At 44.1% G+C, this 27,027-nt stretch overlaps 1 protein-coding gene across 8 annotated transcripts; it reads left to right on the plus strand.

Annotated features, from left to right (window-relative positions):
* Positions 1–969: 969 nt before the first annotated feature.
* On the plus strand, positions 970–26,008 carry grhl1 (grainyhead-like transcription factor 1). Of its 8 annotated transcripts, none has more exons than XM_023986324.3 (15): positions 970–1,121; positions 3,691–3,877; positions 4,210–4,283; positions 4,491–4,860; positions 5,384–5,466; positions 5,830–5,986; positions 6,237–6,348; positions 8,324–8,418; positions 13,363–13,609; positions 15,274–15,401; positions 21,087–21,115; positions 21,303–21,394; positions 23,646–23,731; positions 25,331–25,395; positions 25,563–26,008. In XM_023986324.3, the coding sequence occupies exons 1-15, from the start codon at positions 1,102–1,104 to the stop codon at positions 25,675–25,677; spliced, it is 1,860 nt and encodes a 619-aa protein (XP_023842092.1). In that variant the 5' UTR covers positions 970–1,101; the 3' UTR covers positions 25,678–26,008. The 8 variants fall into 8 exon arrangements, with proteins under 8 accessions (XP_023842092.1, XP_070299416.1, XP_023842095.1 ...); XM_070443315.1 differs by having other exon boundaries at positions 21,306–21,394; XM_023986327.3 differs by having other exon boundaries at positions 13,363–13,573.
* The last annotated feature ends 1,019 nt before the right edge of the window (positions 26,009–27,027 follow it).

Here is a 27,027-nt window from a genome sequence, read left to right on the forward strand (position 1 = left end):
GACAGTGGTAAATGGAAGAGTTGTTTTGTTGTTTATGAATTACAATTTTGGGCTTTTCTCTCAAACAAATTCCATTTCCAATTGGGTGTCATGTAATTGGTAATATCCAGTGCTTGGGCAAGAGCTCGCTGCAACTGAGTATCCGACCGCACCTCTACTACTTGAGTTCCTGCACCTCTAATAGAATATTAGTTTAAAAGTATTGTGGAATTCCTGCACCTAAATATAAACAATACCAGCACCCAAAATGAGTACCTACACCTATTTCAGTCCAAGTCAAGCGCTACTAATATCAGGTAGCCTTGAGGTTAGAGCGTTGGGCCAGTAACCTAAAAGGTTGCAGGTTTGTATACCAGAGCCGACAAGGAGCAAGGCATTTAACCGTAACCCTATTGGTGTCTCAGAGAGAGTTGGGATATGAAAAAAAATGAACATTACCGTTACACTTGTGTGTAACAGGACAAATATAAGTACCCCCAAAATTATTATAGTATTATCACCCTACAAGCCTTTGGTGAGCTTGACCCCAGACACTCTGATATGCCTTTTAAGTTGCCTGCTGTTAGCTAAAGCAATCAATCACTTTACACAAGTGAGGTCTAATTCAGTGGTGACGCTGGTTGCACTGTGTAGTTCTTCTATAACTCGATGGTTATCTTAAGTCCACATGTATGCAAACTAGAATTGAGCATTTTCTTATCCTAAAATAGTACAACTTGTGATAGATAGTATAGGCTACAATAAAAGCACTGTATTGTGGGTCACCTTTAATTCTGTCACTTTCTGTGTCGCTCTCCTCCTCATTGTCTTACTCTCTTAATTAACCAAGCCCACAGGTAGAGCAATACAAAGTACCAACACGTGTTATTGAGTATTGGGCTCCACCCCTTACCGCGTTGTAATCCAATCCGATGCCCTGTCACAGGTAAAAACCGGCCTCATATTCTCACACTATACCCCAAAAGCGAGAAAAGCCGACAAAACCCGTTCAGGACACTTTTACTGTGGCCCTCATCTCAAGTCGTAATTTAGTTTTTCTGGGGGAAAGAAGACGGATCGGATTTACAGTACTAACTAGAAAGTCCAGTTCCACCAACCGAGATGTCACAGGAGCATGACAAGTAAGTGTTTTCAATCACGACTGGAAGTCCAGCAGAACCAACGTGTTGAACTCATACAGCATTCTCTACTTTGGTGCAATAATAACCCGTCGATATTTGACTGTTTTTGACGGGTTTTACCTGGTGCAGGTCGATTCTAATAGAGTTCCCTGGACTGTGGGAAAGTTTACTTTTTGCCTGTCTGCCAAAACGAGTATGATTCAATATCTGTATTTATCGTGCTTGGGATCCGTGAGAGCGCCATTGAGAGCTTACAAGCAGTTTCACTTGTCGTGTTCCAGCCTGTACGGCACAGGTGTACTGTATCTCTCCACCTGTCGTGCTAGATCAGGCGCCTGTTCCGAGCAACCTTCTGCCGTTCCGTGTGTGTTATTGATGTGCGGTTCACTATTTGATTATGTGGTTAGACTTTAATTTGAGGAAATTCGTCTTAATACCCCTGGAGGTGTTTGATTTGGCTTTACCTTAGCGAGGCATACGTTTTACCTATTGTTTTAGGCTAACGTTACTTTATTGAAGTTGAGGCATTATGCATATATTTTCCTATTTATTTTAGGTTTGAAATGCGTTGTGATTCCTAATCCATGCTTGTAATGACATTTGTAATCAGAAATTACATTTTTAATCCAAAAAATATGAATAATTATTTGTATATTATTTAAAAAAAAATCTTTGCTCAAATGTGGATGTATTTTGTCTGAGGGCAATGGCAATGAGACTGACTCCAGTGAAATCGTACACCTGTTAGGCGTTGGCCACTATAGTCAAAGGAACAATGTAAGCAAGCTTTCTCTCCGCTGTATTGCAGACAGACATAGTCACTGGACGAATCATTTCTTTTGACAGAATTATTTAGTTGATTGAGATGGTGAATGTATATTTAAAAAAAAAATTGTTTTTGATATTCACAAACAGGCCATTGTTGAAAAGGGGCCTATAAATATATTTTTAATGTAATTCCAAATTTAAAAATGTGTAATTTAGGCCAGTTTATTTCCTGGGATATCCAAATACGGTGTGAGAGGCAATTGGGGTTCCTCTTCAACCTTTCTGGAAAAGCAATGTAGACTACGCTATTTATCCAGTGTCCATTTCAATTCTTTTTTTCCAAGTATAAAATCGCTCATGCTCCTTTGTTTTAACAATGTAGCGTTATTGCGTATGCTATCAATTATATTGCCAGTTAATAGCGAATCTATCGGGTTGCAAATCACTAACGCCTCAATTTTACCCGGGAAACAGTTCGTGAATGAAACAATTAGACATTGGATTATTAATAATACCTTGACCAGCCAGAATAAAAGCATTTGCTGTAGCAACTATAGTTTGGAAACAAAATGAAATCAATCCGTAAATTCAATGTGTGCCACTGGAGAAGCGTTCATGTGAATTGAAGATAAGACACCTATATAGCTTTTCTATCTCACACTAGCCTCTATTTTCTAGGATCATAGGAGACATTCTGTTTGTAGATATATTTATTGGAGAAAAAAAAATATGCCTAGTGTAGCCTTTAGGTCTGAGAAGTCGTCTTTGTTTGCACTTTCAATGTTGTTCCCACATCCCTCTTGAAAGATCTAGGGTTCTGTTTGTGACTGTAAAAGAATGCAGCTAAAAATTAAAACTACTGAATAATTGTGTGATCATGCCATATAACACATACTGCACTATTCCAAGTTTGGCCTAAACCCGCAATTGACAGGGAAGACTGCATTGCTTCTGATAACACAATGGTGTAGTCCTAAAAGGTGCCTTATCAAGTCCTAGAAGAATACGATTTGTATTGATTTCTTATACTGTAGTGTTACCTACCAACATGTAAATTGGATCTACATTGCCCCCCCCCCATCCAACTAGCCCCTTCACTAAATGCCAGAAGAAGGTGTAGCCATGTCTTGTTCCTCTTAGACCCTGACTGTCTGATTTAAAGGATGCGTAACTTGCTTTCTATGGGAGAGTATTCAGTTAAGCTTGGCGTGATGATGATGACGACAGCGATAAATGTTCTCAAACAGGTTCTCTAAAAATTAAACAACAACCCAGTCTGGTAAAAACCCTGGAATGTTGCACTAGATCCTTCTGTGTAGATAACAGACAGGTAACCAATAGGAAACGCTTAACGGCAGACGGATAACTAATAGGAAACTGTTGCCCATCGTGAGCTGTCACACTGGAAGAGCCAGTAGAGAGTCTTTTCTCCGAGACGCCATAATCTCACAAGTTGCTGAGATTTGTTGCGCAATCGTCTTGCTCGTAGAACAGGTCTGGAAGATAACGTGTGACGTTGTTTATCTCTCCAACCTGGTAGTCGGTTGTGAACAAGGCATTGATTGTGGCGCTGACTGTCTGTTGATTTACGTGCTGTCAGTCTGGCGTATGTCTGATTCCTAAAAGGACCAGGTAGAGTGTTTCTGTTAACTACATATTTATAACTCAGTCCATCTTTAATGTGTAGCTTTTTATTATGAGTATCATGCAGCTCCTGGTTTTGACATGTACAGTGTGTAGCACACGAGTGTCTCCCATTTACATTGTGACGGCACTCCTCCTAACCCCCCCCCCCCGCCAGTAAGAGGGCAGTCCTTGTGCTGCAGAATGAGCCCAGCTACGGTCAGCGGCGGCCATTCACCAACGAGGACGAGGCGTGGAAGTCGTTCCTGGAGAACCCCCTGACGGCCGCCACCAAAGCCATGATGAGCATCAACGGGGACGAAGACAGCGCCGCAGCCCTGGGCCTGCTCTACGACTACTACAAGGTAACATAGAAGTGACAGAACCAATGCTGGTTGTTACCAGTACATGTACTGTGTTCCCTCACAGGTGTCATGACACTCCTGTAGGGTTTATGGATGCACTGTAATTGATTATTATCAATTGATTATTAAAAGCAGCACAGCCACAAGTAACCACCCTACTTGGCAAGCATCAAAATGACAATCACACATTTCGAACCAATGTGTTTATTAATGTTTTATAAACCCATATCCACTAGTACGGTCTATAATGTCATTTAGTTTTCCATGTAGACAGAGATGGTGCTTTTGGATGTGGTCAGACTCACAGCGGCTGTGTTTACCTTCCCATGCAGGTTCCCCGGGATAAGAGAACAATATCTCAGACCAAGACAGACTCACTGGGCTCTGATGTAGATCCCAACAAAAGGTACATGTAGGTATAACATCCCTTTTACAAACCAGAATTTGCCATGGTGATGCATTGTTTTGATTCTATGTGTGTGTATTTGGATGGATGGAAGTGAGTGTGATACCTACACCCCACCTTGCCACCACACTGTTTATTTCATATTAAACCACTGACATTTTACCTGCCCTGTTTTTTTAATTATTATTTTTAATTGTTCTTGCTCAGGCATTTGATGGCCCCCCTGCAAGAGGCTTCAATGGTGTCCGCGGAGAGCAGGATCCAGGTTTTGAAGGGCCCCTTTAACATTCTCCTGCCCAACCAGCTGCATGGCCAGGACAACAAGAGGGGAGTCCCTTTCCCCTCCCCGGACACCACTGTCACCGTCTCCATCGCCACCGTCCCCAACTACCCCAACATCAAGATGGAGGGCTCCTCCAATGTCTTCTCTGTCACAGTCCCCAACCACTGCTCTGAGTCCGACAGCCACACGGTGGAGTTCGCCCGGCAGCTCACCCACAGCCAGTTCAGCCCCAGCACCCAGACCCGCACCCCAGACTCCACCTTCCCAGAGAACTATAAGGACAGTTCCCAAGAGGTGTGTACACATACACAACAACAAGAATCCAATAGCCTCTTCCCTAATCTAAAACCCCCCCACCCCTCCCCCACTTTCAGATATCTCTCTCCCTCGTCAGACAATAACCCTTTTACCTGAGCCTCTGGAGCCTACAACGGTGGGTCTCAGCCCTCCCTGTTTTATTTGAACATGCCAAAATAGCGGACCAGCGTGTTATTATGCCATTGTCTCGCCCACACAATAAAGTGCTGTACTATTTCCCCCCTACAATAGCCCAAGCCCTTTCTCTCTCCTCTCTTTCTCTATTTAACCTGGAGGGGGATTACCTTGGAAAGGGATAACCCAACACAACCCCCTTCACACAGGGGAGGGAGGGAGGGAGGGATTGGAAGGGAAGTGGTTTGTTTCCCCTTCACTAAAAAAGAGGGCAAGCGAGAGAGAGAGCTCCCTAGACTCCCTTTAACCCCTGAAAGCACTAGCTACAGCCTCGTCATGGATGCTTGTCTAAATCCAGCCCCTCTCTCCTCTTTGTGTTCCGCAGGTGTTCTCCTTCCCAGGGGATCTCCAGTTACGCCTGGCCTCCATCGCGCCGGAGGAATACAGCGCTTTTGACACCGTGCCGGGGTAAGCCTGCTGGTCGACCGCCGTCGCCATTTAGGCCCTGATAGAAGACTCTCGAGAATAGCCTCATTCACTACAGTTACCTGGGAGTCACCAGATTCCCTCAGTGTAAAAGGCACAGTGCCAAACCCAATGTTAACAAGGGCCTCTGTGACACTTTGAGGATTTGGTCAATGGGAAGGGCTTGATGACTGTGGCCTTAATGTGTAGGCCTACCCTTAACCTGAAATCCAGACCTGTTTTGTGCCAAGCATATGAGTACAAGTAGTGGAATGTCAGCACAACACAGGTCTGGATTTCAGGCTACTCTTTCCCTAAAGGAAAATACAAATGTACTATTGTAACCAATACTTATTTTTCTATTAGGAATAATTTTGAGTACACCGTGGAGGCTTCCAAGTCGCTGCGTCAGAAGACCGGTGACGGCACCATGACGTACCTGAACAAAGGCCAGTTCTACCCGATCAGCCTCAAGGAGATGGACAACAGCAAGCTGCTCCACCACCCCATCAGCAAAGTCCGGGTAAGACCACACCACCAAGCTAGCTAGTCTAGCCTCATTGTTCAAGTACCAATACATGATATGAGTAGGTCTCTCATGTAGAAGATACCTCTGGTGAAAAGTTAGACAGAATAAACAGAGAAATATTAGGCTAGTTGGTAGCTATTATGCTAATAGTAGCTTTTAGCTGCTAACAGGTCTGATCTCGTTCAATTGAATGTGTCGGGTGAGCGAACGTGTGATGGCTCTGGGATTGTGTGCTCCATTTTAGAGTGTGGTGATGGTGGTGTTCGGGGAAGAGAAGTGCAGAGACGACCAGCTGAAGCACTGGAAATACTGGCACTCCAGACAGCACACAGCCAAGCAGAGGTGTCTTGATATTGGTAAGAGCCCATGCTACTGTAGTCTACGTCACACAAATCTCCACAAGAACTCTTAAAGGGAAGTTTAAAGGCCCAACGAATACATTAAAGGCCAGATTTACGGTGCAAAGCACAAGTTACTACAAGTTTTCAAAGAAAAGCAAAAAACTGGCTAAAACATGAATTGCTTTAGCCTTAAAGATTGTTCATGAACCTGTTTTTATTACCACTGGGAAATAACAGGAGCAAAATTCGCATTACAAATACTTATTATATCAGGCCGTAGTTTCTTATGTCACATAGTCTCCAGAAGTACTGCTTGAATGGTAATGAATGCGTTTGATCATATCTACCTAACACTCTTACCATACCGTCCTGCACTGCCGCTGGTGTGATTCACTGTTGTTCCCTGACTTGTTGTGCAACCATCACCCTCCATTTCCTCCCTCCTGTCACATGTTGTCTCTGTCTCAGCTCAAGGAGAGGCAGCCAGCTAGCCAAGGAGCCAGACAGACAGATCCACCCAATGAGGATAAACTGGGCCTGTATTCAAAAAGTGTCTCAGAGTAGGGGTTCTGATCTAGGATCAGGTCCTCCCTAGTCCATATAATCTTCATCTTATTCATGAATAAGATTCTGAGACTCTTAATGAATACAGGCCATGTTCTCATTGGTTGAATCTTAACAAACCTCTTTAGAACAATACACCTGATTGGATGAGGGAGGGTGAGAGTGTGGGTGGAAATGGGATGAGGCCAGTTGCCCTGTTTGTTAATGATACCTGTGTAAACTGGGACCCATGGTGGCTCCCTGTCAGGACAATACAGCAACTTCATTCTCTGGAGGTAGACTGATCAATCTTACTCTGCACCCACACACTGTGAAAAGAAAGGTTTGTCCTGCTTGACAGAGGAAAGTGCATTGTCCCACATGCAGTCTGACTTTGATGGAAGGACTATGTGCGAAAGGTAACTGTTGATACTCTGCTTGCTTTAGATTAAAGTAGTCAGTCAGAAATGTAGAGGCGCCCTACTTAAATAGTGTGGTTTGTAGTATAGGGCTATAGGCCAAGTTGTGAAAGTGTATTGGTGATTCCTAGTAAGGATGTTGGTTGGTATTGGTCAGAACGTAAAGTTGGAGAACCAAGCACCTAGATTTCCCGATGTTATTTTGAAAACATTTCTGAAAGACTTAGAAGTACGATAATGCTTCGAGCCCAGGCTCTGTCGCAGCCGGCCGCGACCGGGAGCTCCATGGGGCGACGCACAATTGGCCCAGCGTCGTCCGGGTTAGTGAGGCTTTGGCCGGTAGGGATATCCTTGTCTATTCGCGCACTAGCGACTCCTGTGGCGGGCTGGGCGCAGTGCACGCTGACCAGGTCGCTAGGCGTACGGTGTTTCCTCCGACACATTGGTGCGGCTGGCTTCCGGGTTGGATGCGCGCTGGTTTAAGAAGCAGTGCGGCTTGGTTGGGTTGGGTTTTGGAGGACGCATGGCTCTCGACCTTCGTCTCTCCCGAGCCCGTACGGGAGTTGTAGCGATGAGACAAGACAGTAACGACTAACAATTGGATACCACGAAAAATTGGGGAGAAAAAGGGGGATTAAAAAAAAGTACGATAATGCGAGACAAGAAGGCCAATACCACAGTTGGAACTTTTTTTATCCACACCTTTTGAGGACAAAAAACTTGTTTGTTTATCAAACAGCTAAGTTGTGGGATGGGACTTCACCAGGGTGGGAGCACATTTTCAGCAGTTGTATCCAAAACAAGCTACTGACCTGCGCTTCATTCTTATGCAATTCTCCTAAGACAATGATACCAACCATATCCTTCAAATATTGACATCCTTCCTCCAATAAAATATCAGAAGTCTCCTTCCACCTCTCCATACATCAACTTAGTTTCATAACTTAGCCACCACCACAGCCCTTTTTCATTAAAAGTCTAATGTCAATGCTGCCAGTACAGTCCATTATGTGTCCTGTGCTTCCCAGCTGACTACAAGGAGAGCTTCAACACCATCAGCAACATTGAGGAGATCTCCTACAACGCCATATCCTTCACCTGGGACATCAACGAGGAGGCTAAGGTGAGATACAGGAAATGCGAGGGAAAAGGTAAAGGGAGTTGGAGAGAAAGTTGTAGGTCAACTTGTTTTTCCTTAGATCACATCAAGTCAAATTAGTATTGGTTGCATACACATATTTAGCAGATGTTATTGCGGGTGTAGCGAAATGCTTATGTTCCTAGCTCCAACAGTGCAGTAATATCTAACAATACACACATCTAAAAGTAAAAGAATGGAATTGAGAAATATAGAAATATTAGGACGATCAATGTCGGAGTCCGGATTATAAATAAATATATATATACACACACAACTGTATGTACAGTTGAAGTCGGAAGTTTACATACACCTTAGCCAAATACATTTAAACTCAGTTTTTCACAATTCCTAGTAAGAATTCCCTGTCTTAGGTCAGTTAGGATCACCACTTTATTCTAAGAATGTTTAAATGTCAGAATAATAGTAGAGAATTATTTATTTCAGCTTTTATTTCTTTCATCACATTCCCAGTGGGTCAGAAGTTTACATGCACTCAATTAGTATTTGGTAGCATTGCCTTTAAATTGTTTAACTTGGGTCAAACATTTTGGGTAGCCTTCCACAAGCTTCCCACAATAAGTTGGGTGAATTTTGACCCATTCCTCCTGACAGAGCTGGTGTAACTGAGTCAGGTTTGTAGGCCTCCTTGCTCGCACACACATTTTCTATGGGATTGTGGTCATGGCCACTCCAATACCTTGACTTTGTTGACCTTAAGCCATTTTGCCACAACTTTGGAAGTATGCTTGGGGTCATTGTCCATTTGGAAGACCCATTTGCGACCAAGCTTGAACTTCCTGACTGATGTCTTGAGATGTTGCTTCAATATATCCACATAATTTCCCTGCTTCATGATGCCATCTATTTTGTGAAGTGCACCAGTCCCTCCTGCAGCAAATCACCCCCACAATATGATGCTGCCACCCCTGTTCTTCACGGTTGGGATGGTGTTCTTCAGCTTGCAAGCATCCCTCTTTTTCCTCCAAACATAATGATGGTCATTATGGCCAAACAGTTCTATTTTTGTTTCTCCAAAAAGTACGATGTTTGTCCCCATGTGCAGTTGCAAACCGTAGTCTGGCTTTTTTATGGCGGTTTTGGAGCAGTGGCTTCTTCCTTGCTGTGCGGCCTTTCAGGTTATGTTGATATAGGACTCGTTTTACTGTGGATATAGATACATTTGTACCTGTTTCCCCCAGCATCTTCACAAGGTCCTTTGCTGTTGTTCTGGGGTTGATTTGCACTTTTCGCAACAAAGTACGTTCATCTCTAGGAGACCGAACGCATCTCCTTCCTGAGCGGTATGACGGCTGCGTGGTCCCATGGTGTTTATACTTGCGTACTATTGCTTGTACAGATGAACGTGGTACCTTCAGGCGTTTGGAAATTGCTCCCAAGGATGAACCAGACTTGTGGAGGTCTACAATTTTTTTTCTGAGGTCTTGGCGGATTTCTTTTGATTTTCCTATGATGTCAAACAAAGAGGCACTGAGTTTGAAGGTAGGCCTTGAAATACATCCCCAGGTACACCTCCAATTGACTCAAATGATGTCAATTAGCCTATCAGAAGCTTCTAAAGACATGACGTAATTTTCAGCACTCCGGGATGCTGGCCTTCTAGGCAGAGTTGCAAAGAATAAGCCATATCTCAGACTGGCCAATAAAAAGAAAATATTAAGATGGGCAAAAGAACACAGACACTGGTCAGAGGAATATTGTAAAAAAGTGTTATGGACAGACAAATCTAAGTTTGAGGTGTTCGGATCACAAAACAGAACAGTCGTGAGACGCAGAAAAAATTAAAAGATGCTGGAGGATTGCTTGATGCCATCTGTCAAGCATGGTGGAGGCAATGTGATGGTCTGGGGGTGCTTTGGTGGCGGTAAAGTGGGAGATTTGTACAGTGTAAAAGGAATCTTGAAGAAGGAAGGCTATCACTCCATTTTGCAACACCATGCCATATCCTCCTTCAACAAGACAATGACCCAAATTTTTCAGCCTCCTGCGGTTGAAGAGGCGCTGTTGCGCCTTCACCACACTGTGTGGGTGGACCATTTCAGATTGTAAGTGATGTGTACGCTGAGGAACTTGAAGCGGTCCATCTTCTCCACGGCGGCCCCGTCAATGTGGATAGGGGCGTGCTCCCTTTGCGGTCTCCTGAAGTCTACGATCAGCTCCTTCATTTTGTTGACGTTGAGGGAGAGGTTATTTATCTGGCACCACTCCACCAGGGCCCTCTTCTCCCTGTAGGATATATTGTCGTTGTAGGTAATCAGGCATACCACTGTTGTGTAGTCTGCAAACTTGATGATCGAGTTGGAGGTGTGTCATGGGTGAACAGGGAGTACAGGAGGGAGCTGCGCACGCACCCTTGTGGGGCCCCTGTAGTGGAGGTGTTGTTGCCTACCTTCACCACCTGGGGGGGCGGCCCGTCAGGAAGTCCAGGACCCAGTTACACAGGGTGGGGTTCAAACCCAGGGCGTTGAGTTTAATGATGAGCTTGGAGGGTACTATGGTGTTGAAGGCTGAGCTGTAGTCAATGAACAGAATTCTTACATAGGTATTCCTCTTGTCCATATGGGATAGGGCAGTGCGATGGAAATAGCATAATCTGTGGATCTATTGGGACATTATGACAAATTGCAGTGGGTCTAAGGTGTTGGGTAAGGTGGAGGTGATATGATCCTTAACTAGCCTCTCAAAGCACTTCACGATGACGAAAGTGAGTGCTACGGGGCGATAGTCATTTAGTTCAGTTACCATCGCTTTCTTGGGTACAGGAACAATGGTGGACATCTTGAAGCAAGTAGGGAGAGCAGACTGGGATAGGGAGAGCTTGAATATGTCCGTAAAGACTCCAGCCAGCTGTTCTGCGCATGCTCTGAGGACGCGGCTATGGATTATGGGGAATGTGAGGACAGATCTTTGTCCTAGACAATGATGAGAAGTGTTTTTGAAGGTATAGGTGTAAACCTGATCACTACTTCCTTAATAAACCGTAAACATTCTTTGTGACAGCGGCAGAAGACTCTAACAAAAATAGACTGCATTTCCTTGATCTGAAGGTAAGGATGTGTCTTGGCCATCAAAGGTGTCAGGTGATTCGGACCAATTTGTCAAAAAGATATCGTCACGTGCTTTGTCCTTTATTTTCTTCTAAATGCCCATTATGGAAGTGGTCTCTTGAGTTTTGATCGAAGAATAAATACGTTTATTGTTCCTAAGGGTTTTTTTCCTGAATGCTGGGTGCTTCGGTTGCATAGAAGACCGTAGACCCAGGTCGGAGGTAGTCTATAGATGCATAGGTAGGTGTTTGTCTGCCGTTGAGGCCACATTCTTGACTCGTTTTACCTGTCATCCCCATTGTTGAGCTGAAGTGATGCGCATAGAAGGGAGGCCTTAGGGGCTAAGCCGAGCCTAACAATGGGCGTTGGAATGAGGAAACACGGCAGGGGGGCAGAAAACTGTATTTGACAGCTAGCGATGGAATCCTGTCCGACCGGGTTCGAGGCAAGAGCCGTATTTCACTGTCCCTGACCAGTTTGTTTGGTTGTGAGGGATGGCGTCAACTGTCAACCTCCTGGAGGTTTTAGCTGGCACTTTGTCTTCGTGTAGTGCTATGACACTGCTACTGTTGATCGTTCGACTGTTCGACTGGGATGCTAACAGAATTAGGCTAGCAAATAGACGGGCAGACACGACAGTTCATCTATCCCTTCGATCCCCTGAGGGAAACACACAGACACACACGCATAACCAGGATGTGGGTCTTCTCGCCTCGTGACCCGAGGCCTGTGTCCATAGGATAGAGGATGTTCATCCTTGTGTGTGTGTGTGTACTGTGTTTAATCACCTGTTTGTACTGTGTACAATCACCTTTGTGTACGCACCACACTGCCTGTTTGTAAGAACCACACATGAGCCAGGTGTAAGGTTTCGCACTAAGGAGGATGTGTAAGACTGATAGGACACTTAGTCACTGCGTTTGTGTACGTGTGTGAGTGAAAGATGCTTCACCTTCTCTCGCTGTGCCCTCTGGTGATTTGAAACGTAGGCGCACACACAGTTTACTCTGAAGACGGAAGTGAAACAGAAGTAGGAGCAGCCTTTCCCAAATGTTCACACTTTTTGAGTTTCTTGATAGGACATACTCCTAGGATCATGAGAATAGCTCATTATAACGATGAGATCATCTTTACTGAAGATGAGTAATAGCGAAAACGTTGAAATGGAACATGTAGCTCATGAGACTGTGTTGCGACAGACATGACTTTACATGAAGTCAAATAGTGACTTACTACTTTGGTTAACCAGTCGGCTATTTGATTAAACCAAGCATCATATATAGAAAACAAGTCAAATTCGGCTTAAAATGAACTACAAAATGTAGTTAATATATAGTTACTATGTGATTTATAGAAATTAACAGTTGTAACTACACGATATCTGTGCAAACTTGAAGTTACAATGTCTCAGTATAGTGGTTAGAATATTAAGTTAGCATATTGAAACAGTACTTTCTGAAGAAGTATTGAAATCAGCAAACCTTGTTTTAGTGGTTGTCAGTAGAACTGAGTCAACATGTAATTACCATGGTCTGCCAAAAGAGGGAGACACACACTAGTTCAGTGAAGACAGCACGTACATAAACAAGTAACCAGACAAAGAGATCCTATGCTCCTTAGAATTCAATGAGAGTGGAACCAGTGGGAATGCTCTTGAATAAATATGACCTCATTTACTGTGCATGGAACATCAATCAGGTTTTATACAGAATGAACAGGGTCTAAAAGTGTAAGATACTGTACCATGCATTGTGCACAATCACTATGGTGTTTAACATAGTGAGGCAATGGTACACCCCCCCGAATTACCCAACAACTAAAATGACCACTTAAAAACAACATCCTAAATCTTCTTCCTCAGATCTTCATCTCGGTCAACTGCCTCAGCACAGACTTCTCCTCCCAAAAGGGGGTGAAGGGCCTTCCCCTGAACCTGCAGATAGACACCTACAGCTACAACAACCGCAGTAACAAGCCAATCCACCGAGCCTTCTGCCAGATAAAGGTGTTCTGTGACAAGGGAGCTGAGAGGAAGATCAGAGACGAGGAGAGGAAGCAGTCTCGTAGGAAGGGCAAGTGCACTGACCGCAGCGCCAGTATGGGAGCATGTGAGTGCCCACTGAGCATAGACTCACGTAGGCACACACACACACACACGCATCAGCTTTTTGTGCATATGGAACATTTGACATGGGACCAACAGTTTACATGTTACGTTTATTTTTGTTCAGTGTTATAAACTCAGCAAAAAAAGAAATGTCCCTATTTCAGAACTCTGTCTTTCAAAGATAATTTGTAAAAATCCAAATAACTTCACAGATCTTCATTGTAATGGGTTTAAACACTGTTTCCCATAAACAATTAATGAACATGCACCTGTAGAACGGTCCTTAAGACACTAACAGCTTACAGACGGTAGGGAATTAAGGTCACAGTTATGAAAACTTAGGACACTACAGAGGCCTTTCTACTGACTCTGGGGAAAAACACCAAAAGAAAGATGCCCAGGATCCCTGCTCATCTGCATGAACGTGCCTTAGGCATGCTGCAAGGAGGCATGAGGACTGCAGATGTGGCCAGGGCAATAAATTGCAATGTCTGTACTGTGAGACGCCTAAGACAGAGCTACAGGGAGACAGGACGGACAGCTGATCGTCCTCAGTGGCAGTAGACGTGTAACAACACCTGCACAGGATCGGTACATCCGAACATCACACCTGCGGGACAGGTACAGGATGGCAACAACAACTGCCGAGTTACATCAGGCACGCACAATCCCTCCATCAGTGCTCAGACTGTCCGCAATCGGCTGAGAGAGGCTGGACTGGGGGCTTGTAGGCCTGTTGTAAGGCAGGTCCTCACCAGACATCACCGGCAACAACGTCGCTATGGGCACAAACCCACCGTCGCTGGACCAGACAGGACTGGCAAAAAGTGCCCTTCACTGACGAGTCGCGGTCTTGTCTCACCAGGGGTGATGGTCGGATTCGCGTTTATCGTCAAAGGAATGAGCGTTACACCAAGGCCTGTACTCTAAAGCAGGATCGATTTGGAGGTGGAGAGTCCGTCATGGTCTGGGGCGGTGTGTCACAGCATCAACGGACTGAACTTGTTGTCATTGCAGGCAATCTCAATGCTGTGCGTTACAGGGAAGACATCCTCCTCCCTCATGTGGTACCCTTCCTGCAGGCTCCTCCTGACATGACCCTCCAGCATGACAATGCCACCAGCCATACTGCTTGTTCTGTGCCTGATTTCCTGCAAGACAGGAATGTCAGTGGTCTCCCATGGCCAGCGAAGAGCCCGGATCTCAATCCTATTGAGCACGTACGTCTGGGACCTGTTTGATCGGAGGGTGAGGGCTAGGGCCATTCCCCCCCAGAAATGTCCGTGAACTTGCAGGTGCCTTGGTGGAAGAGTGGGGTAACATCTCACAGCAAGAACTGGAAAATCTGGTGCAGTCCATGAGGAGGAGATGCACTGCAGTATTTAATGCAGCTGGTGGCCACACCAGATACTGACTGTTACTTTTGATTTTGACCCCCCCCCTTTGTTCAGGGACACATTATTCAATTTCTGTTAGTCACATGTCTGTGGAACTTGTTCAGATATTGTCTCAGTTGTTGAATCTTGTGTTCATACAAATATTTACACATGTTAAGTTTTCTGAAAATAAACGCAGTTGACAGTGAGAGGGCGTTTCTGTTTTTGCTGAGTTTATGATCTATTCTTGCAACAAGTCTCATTTGTCATTTTCGATCCCCCCCCACAGATGGTGACGTCAAAGTCCCTATCCTTCAGAAGCGTAATGATGTCACATCCTTCAAGATGATGACTGACTTTGAGACTCAGCCGGTTCTCTTCATCCCTGATGTCCACTTCTCCAATGTCCAGCGCCATGTGAGTAGCCCTATACACTGTTCTATGGTCCGTCTTGCATTTGACCTTCTGTTGGATTTGGGCAGGGCAATTAAAATACATCGTTGTTATCCAGTTGAAGTCGGAAGTTTACATACACTTAGGTTGGAGTCATTAAAACTTGTTTTTCAACCACTCCACAAATTTCTTGTTAACAAACTATAGTTTTGACAAGTCGGTTAGGACATCTACTTTGTGCATGACACAAGTCATTTTTCCAACAATTGTTTACAGACAGATTATTTCACTTATAATTCACTGTATCACAATTCCAGTGGGTCAGAAGTTTACATACACTAAGTTGACTGTGCCTTTAAACAGCTTGGAAAATTCCAGAAAATTATGTCATGGCTTTAGAAGCTTCTGATAGGCTAATTGACATAATTTGAGTCAGTTGGAGGTGTACCTGTGGATGTATTTCAATGCCTACCTTCAAACTCAGTGCCTCTTTGCTTGACATCATGGGAAAATCAAAAGAAATCAGCCAAGACCTCAGAAAAAAAATTGTAGACCTTCACAAGTCTGGTTCATCCTTGGGAGCAATTTCCAAATGCCTGAAGGTACCACGTGTACTATTGATTGTACAGATGAACAAGTATGAACACCATGGGACCACGCAGCCGTCATACCGCTCAGGAAGGAGACGCGTTCTGTCTCCTAGAGATGAACGTACTTTGGTGGGAAAAGAGCAAATCAATCCCAGAACAACAGCAAAGGACCTTGTGAAGATGCTGGAGGAAACAGGTACAAACGTATCTATATCCACAGTAAAACAAGTCCTATATCAACATAACCTGAAAGGCCGCTCAGCAAGGAAGAAGCCACTGCTCCAAAACCACCATACAAAAGCCAGACTAAGGTTTGCAACTGCACATGGGGACAAAGATTGTACTTTTTGGAGAAATGTCCTCTGGTCTGATGAAACAAAAATAGAACTGTTTGGCCATAATGACCATCGTTATGCTTGGAGGAAAAAGGGGGAGGCTTGCAAGCCGAAGAACACCATCCCAACCGTGAAGCACGGGGGTGGCAGCATCATGTTGTGGGGGTGCTTTGCTGCAGGAGGGACTGGTGCACTTCACAAAATAGATGGCATCATGAGGGAGGAAAATTATGTAAATATATTGCAGCAGCATCTCAAGACATCAGTCAGGAAGTTCAAGCTTGGTTGCAAATGGGTCTTCCAAATGGACAATGACCCCAAGCATACTTCCAATGTTGTGGCAAAATGGCATAAGGACAACAAAGTCAAGGTATTGGAGTGGCCATCACAAAGCCCTGACCTCAATCCTATAGAACATTTGTGGGCAGAACTGAAAAAGTGTGTGGGAGCAAGGAGGCCTACAAACCTGACTAAGTTACACCAGCTCTGTCAGGAGGAATGGGGCAAAATTCACCCAACTTATTGTGGGAAGCTTGTGGAAGGCTACCCAAAACATTTGACCAAGTTAAACAATTTAAAGGCAATGCTACCAAATACTAATTAAGTGTATGTAAACTTCTGACCCACTGGGAATGTGATGAAAGAAATTAAGATGAAATAAATAATTCTCTCTATTATTCTGACTTTTCACATTCTTAAAATAAAGTGGTGATCCTAACTGACCTAAGACGGGGAATTTTTACTCTGATTAAATGTATTTGGCTAATGTGTATGTAAACTTCCGACTTCAACTGTACCTATTTAATTGCCGCGCAAGGTAGAATTTACTATAGAGTACCGGTAAAATGGGGGCTCCTGAGTGGTGCAGCTGTCTAAGGCACTGCATCTCAGTGCTAGAGGTGTCACTACAGACTCCCAGGTTCGAATCCAGGCTGTATCACAACCGGCCGTGATTGGGAGTCCCATAGGGCGGCGCACAATTGGCCCAGCGTCATCCGGGTATGGCTGGTGTAGGCCATCATTGTAAATAAGAATTTGTTCTTAACCAACTTGTCTAGGTCAAATAAATTATGCAAATGCTATGTTTTGTGATAAGATTAGAGCACATACTGTAATTGGTGCAGATTCAATGATACAATTTTTTTTATCAAATGGCATTTAAATGCTTCTCCCACCAGCCCCTGACTACCAAAGAGTCCAAACCACCTCCTCAATGTTTCCTTCAGACTTCTAAGAGCCCCTCATTCTGACATTCCTTCACTAACTACCAGGTGTTCTTTATTGGCTGGATATCCCCCTAAGGCTATCTTACTTTAATGTGTAGAGGTTCTGCCTATTCATTGTTAAAAGTCCAAGCCCTGAATACCATTCATGTCCCAGGGATCTGCTGTGCAGTATGGGGGATCAGGGTTGCATTATTCCAGAAACGTTCACAAAATTCCCAGGTGTTCCAGAAATACTGGTTGAAATTCCAGACGACTTGAACATTTTGTAAAAGTTTATGGACTTTTGTAACCCTGTAGGGGAATGTGTTATGTCTGTACTGTTTTGTGACCCTGCATACCCAGCGCTCCTCCTATCGGTCACTCCTCCCCAGCTGATTGGGTCAGGGTGGCAGTCAGAAGACATATTCCAGACACCACACTGGATCGTTGCACTAGAGCTCGCCGCTCAGAGAGTGGTACTTAGCAGGGTTTAAAACCAATTTTTTCCCCCCCCCAATCGTTTCGTCTGAACAGAACCATTCTTTTTTTGGTTACGTTCCACTGTTCCGACCAGCAAAATAACGTTCTGAACCGGTTCATAAACCCAAAAATAGTAGCAGTTTGTTGTTTCTTTCTGTTCCTTTTTAAACCCCCTGAAATCAAATAATTTTTACATTTAGCTCGACAATAAATGACTTCACCAATCAGTGTGGATAGAGCAGCTTGCTCTGGAGTGGGTAAGCTATTTACATGCATTGGACAGACGAGTGTAGATCGCAAGATGCAACTGAAATTTTGCAGGTGGTGAGAGAGGATAGAGGAGGAGGCTTGGCTTGACGCGCTGGGCATCTTGTTGTTATGACATGCATTATCTGAATTGGGACCAAATATTTATACCTACTGGGGAACCGCTAATATGAAGGAACTTTGAATGTTTTTGAACTTCAGAGAGTTGACTTAACATTGGACCAGCTAGCTAGTTAACAAGCTTGTGTGTGCAGAGAGGCACTAGAATTCAAATAAAAACATGTCTTACGTTTTTGTAGTTAATAAATCCAATGTGGAACTTTAACTATAGTATCCTTAGTTAGTATTGAAAAGGTTAATCCATTTTTCTCTAACTAAAAAATCTCTCCCTAATTTCTGAATTATGCTTGTGAAGTCAGTAGGCTACTAGACACACACACACACACACACACACACACACACACAGGCAAAGATTTTCAGCTGGCAGGCAGGCAGACACTGGAAGACATTTCTGAGTGACAGAGTGAGGGCTTTGCATAGGCGATTTTTGTTGCGTTTTGTGGGACTGGAAAAAAATTCACAGAACCTAAAATAATGTTATTAACCGGTTCCCATGCTTTTAAAATAACGGTTCTGTTCCGGCACAGCATAGATCATTTTCATTTGCGGTTCTGATTCTGTTCCTCAAATGTTTGTTATTTTCCTGTTTTTGTTTCTGTTCCCTGAACCAGTTCCAACCCCTGGTGGTTAGTGAGACTTGTTTCTCTCTCGGGGCTGTAGATGAGATCACCATGAACAAGTAGCTGTTCCTGCTTAAGAGCCTATTAGAGAGAAGAGAGTATTTGAATCTGGTGCCTGGCCAATGTCATTGTCACTTTGCCAGGCCACTCCTGCCATGTTAACACAGTATGAGATCCCTATTCCCTATGAGGTGCACTACTTTTGACCAGAGCCCTATGGGCCTTAGTAGAAAGAAGTGCATCTATTCCCTATATAGTACATTTGGTCAAAAGAAGTGCACTATATAGGCTATAGGGTGCTGTTTCAGATGCTGCCATAGTTTGTTTTGGTTGATTTTAAGGTAAGATGTGGGTCACATCACGTAGTTCCTGGTGGGTAAACAGTTTCACAACTCCAACTCAGGACAAGGTGACCTCAAGGCAACCAAAACTCACAGGATAGCCTTGCCAATTGGCCAGGACTTTGTAATCCTGTAATATAATGGGATCAGGGGTTATACAGACTGGGACTTTCCAGTGTGTTCTGATAGGGGTGAGTTAGCCTTGGGATTGGCTGATGTGTGTGTTTATGTGCTAAAGATCTTACATGGTGCTTCCACGAATCACATTTAAAAAAATATACTTTCAACATAATTGAGCCCGGTGCTCTTTGAATAAATAATGCACCCCTTATCCCCCATGATGCACAGCAGATCCCCGGGACATCAATGGTATTTGTATGTCTACAGTAGACTGCACCTGTGACTTGGTTTGACGCCAAGGTGAGAGGAGACAGAGGGTAGCGTAGCTCTGTCTGTATGCGTGTGGTATGTCAGGTCTCATCATTACCCAATAGCACACCTCTAGCGGTGCGCCCTGCAGCGTGACATCACACGGCCCTCAGGTTGGATGCAGGAAGCCAAGAGTGAAGCATATCGCCTCTATTTTTAGAGAAATTAAGTCCATCTAACATGTTTTTAGGTGTGTTGAGACAAAATGTTCCAGGCCCCTGTTTGAACACAATCAATGGATTCTTCCTTCCTGCTGTGAGGTCATCAGAAATCAGACCAAATTGGTGATAGCCACATTTTGCTTTCACTTATTCAACCTCAATAGATCACTGATATCTCAAGGAAATTGGTAAGGAAGGATGCTTTAGTATATAACAGGGACCAAGTCATTGCAGAGCTCCGAGAATGTTGTCTGTAAAGTGGGTCTGGTGCCAACATTGAGGATCAGGATAGACGGTTGTTTTGCTGACCCCGTATGGCTCTGTGGAATGTTAACTTTGACTGCCCCCTGTTGGCTACAGTGGCATCATGGTCTTGTTCGTTAGGTTTAAATGTTTGAAAACATTATTGCAACAGAAAACTAAATCTGTGTTTTTCATTGGTAGTGTTCCTCCCTGTTTCAGTCCGTTTGTTGCCTAATGAACATGACCCAGCTCAATGAGTTCGCTGGTTTCTGGGCCACATGGCACTGCAGAGTGGACTGAGCTGAAAATAAACCTTTCCTGTTTACTTTTCTGATCCAGCCTGGAGGGAAAACATTTATTTTGGTGCACAATTGGCAGTTGGATCCAAATTAGCAACCCAGTAAACCTCCAGCACTTTTAGCTGTTACTGATTAGCAGGGTGACTGGGTTTTCTGAGAATTCCCTACCTTGATTTAGCTCTGGTCCAAGTCGTTAGTGCGCGCTGCTCCACACCATAGTAGAGGAGTGCACAATAACAACCTGGACCAGAGCTAATATTGATTATAGCACAAGTTGCCGGGTTTGTCGGGTTCAGAGAGATCACTCCTCTTGTGCTGCAATATTGGCCTGTGACTCAAAATACTCTAAGTATAGTATATCCAAAACAGTCATTCAATTTGATTGAAGAGTTCCCCAAGGATTATTTTCACTGCCCACAAAATCCAATCAACCTATAGTCTTGCACTTATTTCCTAATGTGGTCCATATCAGATAAAATCCCCTCTTTTGATATGTAGGAATGTGTGTTTTCACCCTTGACCCATATCACTCACTTCTCTTTCTTACTCTCTTCTCTCCCTCTTTCTTTCTCCCTCTCTTCTCTTTCTCTCTCTCTCTCTTCTCTTTCTCTCCATGCAGCCCTTCTCACAAGAAGATGGAGAGGAAAGGTGAGTTCCTGGAAACACTAATTTGACACTCGTTTGTCTGTAATTTGATTTAAGGAAAACGTCTGGAGAAAATAAAGACAGTATGGCTTAGGACCTTCCTGCTACTTCTCTGGGAGAGGGCCTCACAGGCTTAACAGGGGTGTGTGTGTGAACGCTCTAAGCTAACTTGTCGTGTGTGTGTCCGTAGCAGCTCGGGCATGAAGAAATTACCCTACGCCAACGAGGATGAGTTTGGTTCCCCTCCCAATAAGCTGGCCAGAATAGACGAGCCCAAGAAAGGTATGATGATGATGTCTGTATGTGGGGTGTTTGTCTTCTATTTGAGTTGTGTGTGTGTGTGTCCACCAGTACACTGTGTATGCACTACTGATAAGGTGTTTCACACTCACTTACCATCCTCCCTGGTATGAGAGAGGGGGAGGAATGCTGAGGGAGGATTGTGTTATTGTGTGTCTATGTTATGGCTTGCTCCCTGAAGGCCACCTAACGTCCCTAAAAATCACTTCCCATAGACAGAGGCACATGACTCATTAAGGCATCCGCATGCTTCCCAGCCAAAACAGTTCGGTTTTGTGACATTTTTGTTCGTTTTGGACTTTTTTTCGGCTGTTCGGAGCCGAAGTCTACGCCTCTTTGTCGGTGATTGGTCAACAGTAGAGATTCTTCAATAAAGTCTTTGTTGTCATTCAACGAGACACGACTTGTTTTCATGCACATTTTTTCATTGGGAAATACTGCACCAAACATCTTAGTTAGATGTAAAATTGCGTGACCAAGATCTCCTCTGTAAAAATGCATGACAGATTTCTTGAGTTGTCTTTGATTCATTCAGACTATTTTGAGGAAGTGTATACTGACTATGGCATCTCAAAGTGGACAAATGGTACTATTGACGCTTTTTCTCTAGTTTTTCAAGCGAAGGTCTTTCTAAGCGAGTACAGGAGCACACTCGTTCGGCTAGCCGAGTTTGGCTAGGCGCCAGCCGAACTGAAGCGTGCTGACGCCTTTTCACCCAGTCCCTGAAACACACACATGCCGTATTCCCCCCCCCCCTCCCCTGACGACACAACCCAATATCACTGTTCATTCTCACCTCTCACTCACAATTCACACACAAGGACACACACTCTTCAACCTTTATCAGCATATGGACACGCATGCACGCACACACCTCTTTGCACACTGTTTGCATTGACAAGCTTTTATCGAAAGTATTTTTTTGTGTAGTAGGGGAAGCTTACTATAGCGACATGATGTCATAGTCACCATTGCAGAAACTTGGAGTCAGAACACACACGGGCCAGGTCACCCGTGATACAAGTTAGTATTTGACGTCTATCCATGTCTGAGGACGTCGGGAGATGACGTGGAAACCGGCAATTAGGGGCAACACTAAGCGTTGTTACCTTGAAGTAGGTTTCGGTTTTGCTAAGGTGTTGTGGACGGGGATGGTGGATGGGTGTCAGCATCTGCCTCTGATTCCAAAAGTAGTTTTTGAGATTTTTGTTTTAAGCTTATCCTAAACCTTAACCATTCAGAGCTAATGCCTAACCTTAAGAAGTTGTTGTTAATGCCTAAACTTAACCTTAAACACTTTGAAATTTGACGTTTGGAACAACTTTGAAATTTGACGTTAGAATAACATGGATGAACTTCTAATTCTGACTGGTAGACGCACACACACCCTTGGTCAAAATCCCCTTTATAGTCACTTGTACTAGGGCTGCCAAATTCCATTTGATATCATATTTAGTGTCAGAAAACCAATAGATCTATTTAGGGCACATCTATTCTGAGTATCATGTTGGAGTGAATGTGGGTGGACAGTGGGCAGCATGATGAGTGCCCGAGTGTCCTCCACATGTGGGAAGTTACACTCCAGCCCTCCCTGAGCAGTGTGCTGCCTGGCTCAGGATAACAGGACAGACTGGAGCTGAGTTTGACTAGGCATCCTGCCAGTGCTAACCCAGAGGTCTGGGAAGAGGCTGGGCAGACGACAAAATATCTGGTCTAGAGAATGACTTAGTCTTCCCGGTACCAGCGTAACAGAGGGACCAGAGCCTTGAGTTTGGCCACTTCCCAGACTGGAATGGCTTGGGCGACAGGGGCAGGTGGTTGTTAGTTAGTCATTGTGGTTTGTGGGTCAGACTGCTGTGTGTAACAGGAGGAAGCGGTACTCGCTAGGAAACAGCGTGACGTCCGTTGCACGTATGTGTGTGTTCATGTACGTGTGTGTGTGTGTGTGTGTGTGTACCAGATCTGATAGAACACTGTGTGAGGTATGAGTCACTTGAGACAGGGACATAGTGAGAATCTCAGTCCAAACTCACATAAAGGGCCTCGCCACCAGTCAAGCCGCTTAGCTTCGCCAAAACAGATATCTGACTCTGCCAACAAGTTCATGTGATTTGGGGATGTGTCCTGCTATGACTTTGGTTTCGTGATACCTATCCCCATTTGAGTGTGTCTATGTGTATTGTGTGTGTGTGTATGACCATTATGTCTCACTGTACCCCTCTCGCCTATGTAGTTCTGCTGTACGTGCGTAAGGATACCGATGAGGTGTTTGACGCTGTCATGCTGAAGAACCCCACACTGAAAGGCCTGGTGGAAGCTGTAAGTTTCTACGCAATACAACTAGAGCAGTCATAAGTGCCTTACAGTTAATCGTCATTGTATGTGGCCCATGCAGGAATCAAACCCGCAACCCTGTTTGAAGCAAAAACATGCTTCAAGCAACTGCGGTTTCAGAACCACACTCAATTTTATGAAACCATCACTTTTACTTAAACATCACACCCACAGAACCACCATGATAGTGGCTTAGATACAGGGTTAGTCTGTCCCTAGTGGGGTTTCATAGGGACAGTCAGGGAGGGACACACAGGGAGACAGCCAGCCGTATGGTGTCCGTTATGGGAGGCTGGTCACATCGCATCACTCCAGTGACACTAGTGTGGGTGGCTCTGTGTCACAGCTCATTCTGCCACACAAACTCCTCTCCCGTTTACGCTGCAATTACCCATGGTCACTATTTCTCTCAGCGTGATGATCCTAACTCAACCCAGCATCTCAGAGAGAGCGAGAGAGGAGACAACTCAACCTAGATGAAATGGAGGGTCGGCTGGAGAAAGAGAAAGGGTGCTCAAGGAGGACAGAGGCATTGCCACGTGTAGGGTCTCTGTCTGTATAATCATTAAGCCTTCCCTTCAGGTGGGGGGCCGTGGTGGCTATGGTTCTGATTAGGGGGTCTGTCTGGTATAGTGCACTAAGACAAAGGGTATAGGGGACATCCCTCAGCAGGGGCCACCGGGCTGTGGGGAACTCAACATGGGTCCACAACAGGCCAAATGAGTTATGACAGGGCCTGGGCTGGGGGGCGAAGAGAGGCAAAGACACCATACATATGTCTCTTCCCATGTCTCTTCTTTTTCCTGGTTGCATTTTGCTTCTGTTTAAGTGTTTCTGTCATTCAACCTGATTCATTTGTTTAAATAGTATATCTTCATAGAAGATGGAAAACAAAACATTATGGCATTGTAAAATGCCCCCACCCCCCCCAAGTCAATGAGTTGCCTTATAAAGGAGTCAATGAGTTGCCTTATAAAGGAGTCAATGAGTTGCCTTATAAAGGAGTCAATGAGTTGCCTTATAAAGGAGTCAATGAAGTTTGCCTTATAAAGGAGTCAATGGTTCCCTTATAAAGGAGTCAATGAGTTGCCTTATAAAGGAGTCAATGAGTTCCTTATAAAGGAGTCAATGAGTTGCCTTATAAAGGAGTCAATGAGTTGCCTATAAAGGAGTCAATGAGTTTGCCTTATAAAGGAGTCAATGAGTTGCCTTATAAAGGAGTCAATGAGTTGCCTTATAAAGGATGTCAATGAGTTGCCTTATAAAGGAGTCAATGAGTTGCCTTATAAAGGAGTCAATGAGTTGCCTTATAAAGGAGTCAGATGAGTTGCCTTATAAAGGAGTCAATGAGTTGCCTTATAAAGGAGTCAATGAGTTGCCTTATAAAGGAGTCAATGAGTTGCCTTATAAATAATAAAAATAAAGAAACAAGTCTGCAACATTGCTACTTCAATACAAAGCAAGCACCAGACCTAGGTTCAAATACTATTTCAAACATCTCAACCACCCTCACATACTGTACATTCTCTTCTTTCAAACAAGAGACTACTGGATAACAAGTCTTTGTCGCTCCGCTTCTTCTAGATATCAGAAAAATACAACGTGCCGCTCCAGAAAGTGGGGAAAGTCTACAAGAAATGCAAGAAAGGGTAAGTGGTCAAGTCTATTTACCATGATTTTAAGATCCTTCTACAACAAGTCAAGGTAATATTTGTGGAGAATCAGGCTTTTTATGTATTCCATAATAACCTTAGAAATAAACTGACTAGACTCTCTCTTTCTGTGATACTCACATCCCTATCTGTCCCTCTGTTAGGATTCTAGTCAACATGGATGACAACATTATCAAGCACTACTCCAACGAAGACACCTTCCAGATCACCGTGGAGGAGCTAGGGGGTGTGTACAAACTCACCCTGACTGAAATCTGATTGGCCCAAAGGGAGGGGTGGGGAGTGATTGACACTGTCACCGCCCAGTCCACAAAGAGTGTGGACATAGGGCAGCTTGTAAAGTTGTTGTAAATGTAAAGACTTGTGGTTTACACACGGCCTTAGCCCAGTCACCGAACGGGAGCAGGATGTCTCTGACACTATTAGCAATATCTTAAGTCCACTAGCATAGTCCCAGATCTGTTGTTATCAGTCATGCCAATGATCATTGCAGTTGTCGAGACAGCAGAAACCGATCTGGGACAAGGTTTAACTGTCCACCTGTCTGAGAGACGGTGTTCTTTTGTTATCTGTAATGTTACAAAGCCACTGCTCTTATCTGATGACATTGTCTCGATGGCTTGATATAGACTTTTGCTACATTTTTTGTTGTTGTACCTTTTGTATATAAGAATCGAGTTTAACAAGAAGCCCTCTTTGTTTTGTAATATATATATATATATATGTATGTAAAGGCCATTTGAGAATCTTTGTTACAGTACAGTATGTGCGGAGTATTTGTTGTGTGGCTGTAATACCTCACGCTATGCCGACAACGTTCTCTCGGTATCTTTGTGTTGTACATGGAATACGTAAGAGAAACAGGCTAATAATGTGCTGCTTTTTGCATTAGCATTAGCATCAGAGTAGAGTGGTTGGAGATGCACGCTATCCTTTAGGCTGGTCCCAGATCTGTTTGGGCCGTCTTGCCAATTCCTATGGTGACAGTACAAACACAACTGGGACCAGTCTAGCTATCCTTATGCCTCAGACTGCATTGTCTCTGCCCCCTTGGAACTCCATATAGCACTGAAGATGGCTCTTAATCGATTTAAAGAGGATATTTAGCACACAAAGTACGGATTGCAAACACTAATTGTATTGTAAATAGAGGGGATGGTTGGCTCGCTGTATTGATACTAAACATCCTGGCAGTATTTAGTATGTATGTATGTACGTACACTCAGTCTGGCAGTTAATATGATATGATCAGTGTTTGTTGCAGTAATATGGACATAGCGAGGAAGAGCATGTACTGCATGTGGTTTTCACGTGGATTTCTGAATAGAATCGAGAGCAGACATTTTCCCTTATACCGCTTTAGCATATGGCCTCTTCATAAGTATTACATGTTTTTCTATTAAGTAGATGAAAAGGTAGCAACCATTCACTCACTCAGCTATGGCCTGAATAGGTTGCAGACTCACAACAACATAGATTTGAGAATGTCTATTACTGCATAGAAAGTCCAATAAGTCAGATAGTTAAGGTCAAACGCATTCAGATTGACAGATTCTCCCTGTGTCTTTGTATCCACACATCAGATACAGTAATAATACGAGAACATTA

The sequence above is a fragment of the Salvelinus sp. IW2-2015 genome, linkage group LG4q.2, assembly GCF_002910315.2.
Source record: "Salvelinus sp. IW2-2015 linkage group LG4q.2, ASM291031v2, whole genome shotgun sequence".
In the NCBI taxonomy this organism is placed as follows: Eukaryota; Metazoa; Chordata; class Actinopteri; order Salmoniformes; family Salmonidae; genus Salvelinus; species Salvelinus sp. IW2-2015.

What these genes read in the sequence shown, in the direction of transcription:
- grhl1 (XM_023986321.3), top strand. Translation starts at nt 1,102, where the DNA reads ATGTCACAGGAGCATGACAA. An exon ending in GATCCCAACAAAAGGTACAT is followed by an intron (nt 4,290 to 4,490) that starts GTAGGTATAACA and finishes GTTCTTGCTCAG; the next exon opens with GCATTTGATGGCCCCCCTGC. An exon ending in AATAGACGAGCCCAAGAAAG is followed by an intron (nt 21,395 to 23,645) that starts GTATGATGATGA and finishes TCGCCTATGTAG; the next exon opens with TTCTGCTGTACGTGCGTAAG.